This window comes from Toxorhynchites rutilus, chromosome 2, assembly GCF_029784135.1.
Source record: "Toxorhynchites rutilus septentrionalis strain SRP chromosome 2, ASM2978413v1, whole genome shotgun sequence".
NCBI lineage: Eukaryota > Metazoa > Arthropoda > Insecta > Diptera > Culicidae > Toxorhynchites > Toxorhynchites rutilus.
The window spans coordinates 37,813,137-37,820,981 of record NC_073745.1 but is presented as its reverse complement, the minus strand read 5'-3'; the positions used below and the strand labels follow the sequence as shown (position 1 = coordinate 37,820,981).

General features: G+C 38.3%; 1 protein-coding gene across 1 annotated transcript in view; it reads left to right on the top strand.

The window, feature by feature from the left end:
• The first annotated feature begins 2,045 nt into the window (after positions 1-2,045).
• Positions 2,046-7,845, top strand: part of LOC129765671 (uncharacterized) — an 89,979-nt gene continuing 84,179 nt past the window's right edge. Inside the window, exon 1 of the mRNA XM_055766080.1 lies at positions 2,046-2,106. Within this exon, the coding sequence (XP_055622055.1) occupies positions 2,046-2,106 (61 nt within the window). The remainder of the gene's footprint in view (positions 2,107-7,845) is intronic.

The window sequence follows — 7,845 nt, the reverse complement described above, 5'->3', positions numbered from 1 at the left end:
AAGTTCATGTTACAAAGTTCCAGGATAATCAGCGAAAATTCGCGACAAGGTTTGCGTAAAAGCGCTTAAAATTCGCGGCTGAATTCGACGTCGAAAACAAGAAGTATTCCGACAGTATTCTTTTAAAGGGAACGAGAAGCTATAAAAAGAACATGTTACGTGTTCAATTGGTTTATTCGAAGTGAAAGTATAATTTCTTTGTGGCTTTTGGTCAATCTCGGCAATTTATTATAGGTTTTGATAGTGCTAGACAAAGGTTGTTGATTTTGTATCGATTTGTGCAACTCGAGACAATATTTTTTTTGGGTGGTGCGCTGAATATTTATCATTTCATTTAATTTCAAATCGACTTTTATGTTTAATTCATGTTTTGAACGGTAGGTGTTCAACTCATCTTTGAAGGCGTGGATCTCTTTTTTGCAGTCACTGTATTTTCTAAGTATAATTATTTCGATTTAATATTTGTCTTCCAAATGTCACTTATAATTCTCAAAGTAAACACGATTCTGAGAAATTATCTATCGGATCAGTAAACCAACCTTCGTAAGCTCCTCATCCCCACACAGTGAAAAACAAATATCAAAAATGAAACACTACCGAAGCTATGTTTTCATTGACTTTGTATAACTCTTCCTTCCAACCGAACGCTCACTTATTTATCTTGGTCTAATGTTTTTTAAATTTATTTAATTTCTCTTCAGTCGGGGGTTTTCCCCTTTGTTTGTGTTGCTTGTTATCCACCAACTTCAATGGCATTGCGAACAATCCGTCCGGCAAAACTTTTTCAAGCCAAATACTGTTGCCGTTGTCGATTTTGCTGCTGGAAAGGATGACGTTGAGGTGGGAAGGGGGGCCGAGAAGATTCCAGTCGAAAAAGGGGTCGAATTAATTAGAAAAGTTTTCTGTTCCGCAAAATTGTCTCCCTTGAACTTGTATTTACACAGAGGTATCGATGTCGAGCATCGAAGAAATTGACATTCCAATGTTCGGTTCCATACACCAACTCACCGTATACACGTGCTGGGTCGCTGTGGGTCACGTGCCGAGCGACCGTGGGAACCTTGTCATCGTCATCGGATAATTTCGATAATTGCGGTATATATTCATAGGGAGTGTATTTTTTGTAGGGTCAAACGATTACGTTACGGAGAATATCAAATTTTGTTACCTGACAGGTTGTGCGTTTTGGATGCCGCCTAAAACATATTCATTGAGCAATGGATCCCTATCCAAATTCGATCCATTTCCGGTCACTGTCGCTTTTGTTTTCACCCCTTTAGAATTAGTTGACAATATTGGGCGGAAGCACCGAAGGGCTTCGTGTCCGTTGGAGAAAAGGGTCGAATAAAAATAAAGACCGGGATGCTACTTCTCCGGGATCAAGTGGTGAATTTTTATGCGGACCCAAAAGTCATTCCCGTCCGGGTCAATGATCGTCATCATCGTTGCGGCGGAAGACGACCATATGAAGCAGCGCTGTTGTACCCCAAAATAACTGATAACTCGCCCACAAAAGTCCGCCTTGGGAAACCCATAAAGTATCCGTCTTTCTCCGAACGCACTCGACCGGAAGTTACTACACAGCGGAGGGACAAATAGATGACAAACGGAGGAAGGATTCAAGATTAAATCAACGGATAATTTGTTCGGAATTGCTTGCTGATTCGTAAGCTACGACACGGCTTTGGGGTGGGGATGTAAAGTAAAACTTTTAGGATTACTCGTGAACCTATTTTTATAATCATAAACAGAGTGGGTAATAGACGCTGTAAATAATTTATCACTGAGTTAAGCGATATAATCTTACGCAATTATTCTGGGAATGAATCGTTGGAAAATTTTCACTAAAGATCCTTCCTATTTAATGGTTTTTCGTCCTTCTCCCATCTACTGATGGAATATTCCATCCGTCAGTTGGTGGTGCCATTCTCCCCGTCACGGGACGAACAAAATAAACACGAATGAACGTTGAATTTGTCATGTGGGCTGCAGCGGATGCGAATAGACGTATCAATTTGAAAAACATTTTCCTCCCGGGAGAAACGATGTGGAACCAGAATCAGATCGAAATCCGAGCCATCATCGGTGGTGACGTTGTCGCCAAAAGTAATTACTGCGCTTAATGAAGCGCGTCACCACGGTTCTGTTCGGAGGAAAACATCCGATATTATCGAATGAAGTTCGCAAAAATTAATGATGATGCGCACGGGATGGGGTGGGAGAGAAAAAAAATTGTTAACTTTTTCGACAATGAGCGAATCCCAATTGCTCGCCGGCATCGGTACACGTGACTGCTTGAGAATTAATTCAAGCGAATCCATTTGCTTGAGAGCATGTTTTTGATGGGGGTTGTCAACCACCCAGCGAACATCGATCTTCGCCCAAAAGCGCTTTTTATGCTCAACTTTAAGAACCTCATCGGATGCGCAATTCGAAGAATAAAATCAGGAAACATGGACGCAAAAAAAGTACCATGTTCACGTTGGTGCAGCGCTGCATAGTCGCAGGAAGTCCAATCAAATTGAAAGCCATTCGCTTGTGCAACGATGGCCCGAAAATGGACACACCAAAACTGACCGCTTTTATTTGATTTTCTGTTCGAAGCGATTCCTGCTGGCGTCCGCTGGAAGTGGCAGTAGCAGCATCCATAATGTGAGAGAAAAAAAAGCATTTTCAATCGTAAGAAAAAAAATCACCAAACGATACAACGCTCGGTAGAAGGGAGGTTGTTTTCCTCGATCCAAGCGATCCGAGCGTTCAATAGGAAAAACAAAAAAAACACCACTTAAAGCAAATCGCCGTTTGCTGTTCGGGAAAATGCTCAATATTGCTTGCTTTCAAACTTGGTTTTTCCGTCTTTTCTCGCACACACGCTCGGCCACTATTATTCACGTGATTGGAAGCATTTCTGACAAGCGACGAACAAATAATGCTTATTTATGATAGCTGGCTCATCAGCTTGCCACGTACGAACACAACAACGGAAAGATAAATACATAAACAGCCAAAGGGAACCCACTGCTCATTGCGAGGGAAACGGAATTTCCCAGGAGATCTTCACGTCGGAAGCTTTTTGAACTTTCGCTAATCGATAAAAGAGCATCGAGTGTAATAAATGTGGAAAATTTCAATGATCGCCAAAAGTACAGAGTTGACCGAATATTTAATTCATTAAGTTTTTGTGGGTATGACCTTACCTTACCTTACTTATGCATATTTGCAGTCTCTTCTCAATGTTTTTTTCAAACAATGGTGATGATGGTCCCACCTCATACCCCTACAATGGTTTGAGCCAGAGATCGAAATTCTCGCTCGGCTGCGCGATACATATTCATTCAATCAATCTAGTTTTCGATGAACCGTGTATTGTTGATATTTTCGTCTCTTCCTTTTCACCGAAATCTCTTTTTCAGAGAGAAAGAGATGTCGAAAATCTCTATCTCGGAAGTTCAACGAGAATGTTTTTTTGTCTCTCATTTGGTACTGAAAATATGGAGCTAAAAATCAAAGCTAACTTTACCAACACTAGTCTGTTAGAGCAGCGTCCAAACGATCTGCATTTGGACAGCATGTGAATTGTACAAATATTAATCCATCTCATATTCACTTCACGATGAAACCCAATATTGCCGCATGCTTTCAGCTGTACTGAAGAAGTGAAAAACCATTATCGGCATCAAGGAGTCACTGAAAACGAGACCATTTTTCGGCAATCATAACTCACCGAAAAATAAAAATCGGCTCTGCGTTTCTCGCGAGAATCGAAGTGAGCGTATAATATTCTCTCGCCTCCTATATTTTCAGCTATGTTTCTCTGTGGGTGAAAATGGATGTTTTTCGTCTCAAATCGGTGAGCATTTCGATCTCTGGTTTGAGCAGGACGATTTTTCATTAAGGTAATTTTTAAAATTTTTTAGCATTTGGTGATTAATCTACAACAGGGAAAAATTGTGAAAAAAGTAAAAGGGTAATCCTAGCGTTTTTATATACCTACTAGCTGACCCGGCGAACTTCGTCCTGCCCAAAATTTATTTTTCATTACCACATCCACGTCTTCTTACTAAGCGCACGTTCATGAGTCCAATCGCAGAACTGTTCTTTGATTGATCTTCTAATCTACCCTTTAAAATTATTTTTTACTATAAAATTTCAGTACTTCTGCCAAAACGAGACAATATAATATCAGATTATTTTCAGACAGAATTCTTGTGCAAAATTTTTCACCCACTGGCAAATAACATGTTTCTCCGTTACATAGAATAAATGTTTGACACAGAAAATATGCTAGAATCAAGACAGCTCTGAATCGGACAATTCCTTTCTCGAGTTTTGCTTTTGTCAACACTTTGGGCGATCCATTTTTATTTATATAGATAGTGCGTTTTATCACATTGAAACCCATTTCCACTTTCGAACGAAGATCAATTTCGTTACCGCAAACGTCAAATGGACTAACAATGCTTGCCAATATGTAATTGTAGAACACATGCGAATTAAATTTTTCGAATTTTCCAATTTTCCTTCAGAGTTTTCCGAAAAATTTCAATTGTCAACCATTCCAGAGAGGGAAGGGTGTCATACCATCATAGAAACATTTCTCGTACCCCGAAATCCTCACATCCCAAATTTGGCTCCATTTGCTTGATTTGTTCTCGAGTCATGGAGAAATTTGTGTTTCATCTTAGAGAGGGGGCGGAGTGTCTCACAAACAAAGAAACATTTATTGCACCCTAAAACCTTCACCTGCCAAATTTGGTTTTGTTTGCTTGATTATTTTTCGAGTTATACAGAAATTTGTGTTTCATTTGTATGGCAGCCCCCCTTTAGAGAGGGGAGAGGAGTGTCTATCCACCATAGAAACATTTATCGCTCCCTAAAACCTTGCTATTCCAAATTTGGTTCCATTTGCTTGAATGGTTTTTGAGTTATGCAGAAATTTGTGTTTCATTTGTATGACAGCCCCCTATTAGAGAGGGAGGCGGAGTGTCTTATTACCAAAGAAACATTTATTGTACCCTGAAACCTTCACATGCGAAATTTGGCTCCATTTGCTTGATTATTTTTCGAGTTATACAGAAATTTGTGTTTCATTTGTATGGCAGCCCCCCTTTAGAGAGAGAGGAGGAGTGTCTATCCACCATAGAAACATTTATGGCACCCTAAAATCTTGCTATGCCAAATTTGGTTTCATTTGCTTGATTAATTCTCGAGTAATGTAGAAATTTGTGTTTCACTTGTATGGTAGACCCCCCCCCCTTAGAGAGGGGGAAGAGGTCTCGAACTGTCATAAGATCCTTCCCCGACCCCAATAACCCCTACATACCACTTTTCATGTCGATCGGTTCAGTAGTTTCAGAGTCCATAAGAGTCCAGACAGAAATCCATTTATATAGATACTAGCTGACCCGGCAAACTTCGTCCCGCCCAACATTTGTTTTTTGCTATCAATACTTTCAAACATTCACGTTTACTTAATATGAGCAAGTTCATGGGTCCAATCGCAGAACTGTTCATTGATTGATCTTCTAATCGACTCCGTTGAATTTAGCTTTTACTATAAAATTCCTAAGTTTTCTAACAAAACTAATCATTATAATATCAGATTGAAGGGGGTCTCCGTAACCACATTGGTTGCGCGTTCGCTTAGTAAGCGATCGATCGTGAGTTCAAAACTCAGGGCCCTCATTGACCATCTTTGTGTTGTTACAGAATAGCTACGTCCACGCAACAATCATCAGCGATGGAGATCGATCCACGGTCGAAATAAGATCGATTCATCCATACAACAACTGCTCTGCTCTGCCAGACACATCGCGTTACTGTTCTATAAATAACTCAACAATGATCAATCAACTGTCTCCGCTGTCCGGTGGTCCAACTGTGGATAATGGAAGAACAGAAAGAAAATACTCTTACGCCTAAATGGCTACTGTGTGAATGTACCATATGTAATGATATAGAAGGAATACTGGCGAATGGCAACTGTGTAATGTGCTAATTATAGATATGATAACCATGTGACATGTACACGATTAAAATTCGGCTCTGTTACAGCTAAAATGCTAATGAGCCTAAAATAAATAAATGGGATAAAAAATATCAGATTGTTTTCAAACACAATTCTCGTTCAAGATTTTTCAACCACTTGAAAATAACATGTTTCTCCGTTACATGTAATGAATGTTTTATACAGAAAATATGATATAAAAAAGACAGCCCTAAATCGGACAATTTCTTTCTCGAGTTCTGCTCTTATTAACACACTCGGCGACACTTTTTATTGGTATATATAGAAGAAGATATAGAAAATGCGTTTCATCACCTGCAAATCCATTTCCAGTTTCGAACAAAGATCAATTTCGCTAGCGCAAACATCAAATGGACTAACAGCACTTGTCACTATGTAATTGTAGAACATATGTGAATTCAATTTTCCGAATTTCCCTTTTCTCCTTCAGAGATTTCCGAAAATTTTCAATTGTCATGTTTGGTTGGAATATTTTTGGTTGAAATATGTGTAATATTGATTAGTTCTTGAGTTATGCAGAAATTTGTGACCTAATTGGCCCATTCCATGAGGTTTTGCATCAACGAACGAAATTTCAAATCAAGTTTTAGGAGAAAATTGAAAACGTTATCTGAATAAGCACGAGTTACAACATAAATTCTTTGAATTGAATTTAATTTTTATGCACAAATCTCTGAGTATTTCAGGTTTCCACTATTTTTATGTCTCTTGAGGTAGGGAAACACAGCTCGGTTGGAACAAAAATACCCTCGATTTACATGTATATTTGTAAAGCGGATTTCCACAGGTACATCGATTTTGTCTGAGTTGGGGAAACAGTAAATCGGGCCAATCAAAACTTGGCAGTTAGAGCGTTTAGATAACGATTGACATTGTTCATCTCATGAAAAATATCATTTTATTAATTATGATAGACGCGTAGAAATGTTTCCTATCAATTAATGCAAACATCTTTCCGATCTATTAAGAAATGTTCGAGTTATAAGCATTCGAAATACGGGTAGGGTTAGCACACAAAACGGCAGATCATCGATCGATCGATCTTTTTCCTTCGATTTTTTCGATCTTAGAAATTCTTTTTAATGTGCATCGGCTTTAATGTCACTACCTTACAACTACCAGTGGCTTATATGATCACTGAACTGGAAGAAGAGACATTTCTCTTTCAGGGAAGATAATCTCAATGTTGAAAAATCTAAGAAAAGTATGTTGGAGGTTTATTTTTGATTTTTTTCGGAATAATATTACCTAATATGTATGATTTCAGAAAATTGATTCAATGTGTCCCACCACAGAACAAGTCAAATAATTGAAGGCGATGTTCCTGGTACAACAAAAACAGGAATTCATAGATATTCAATCGATGGATACACTTGGCATAGCTACTTTGATAGATCCTCGTTTTAAGATGGTCTATTCAAACTCATTAGCATATAGTTGAGACCGGAAACATAAAACCATCAACTGCTCCACAGACAACTTGTTTCTTGTTTGAATATTAAAGTATTCCACCACAACTTTCGCGACAATTTAAATTTTTTCGCAAATTTATTCCGAATACGAAAATTGAAACGAGCGATTACATTGAACATTTATTTGAACAAATTTTTGCTATACTACATTTATTCAATAAAACTACTAATTTTACTTAGACTACATTTAATTTTACATTACTGCAGAAACAGGACAATTACTACTTTTCACTTAGAATCTAGGATAAAGACTGGACTATAGGACATTCAAAAATACATAATTGGCCGTGATAAATGAACCTATTGTACGGTATCTTCTTCGCAGCATCACTTAAATAGTAGCGA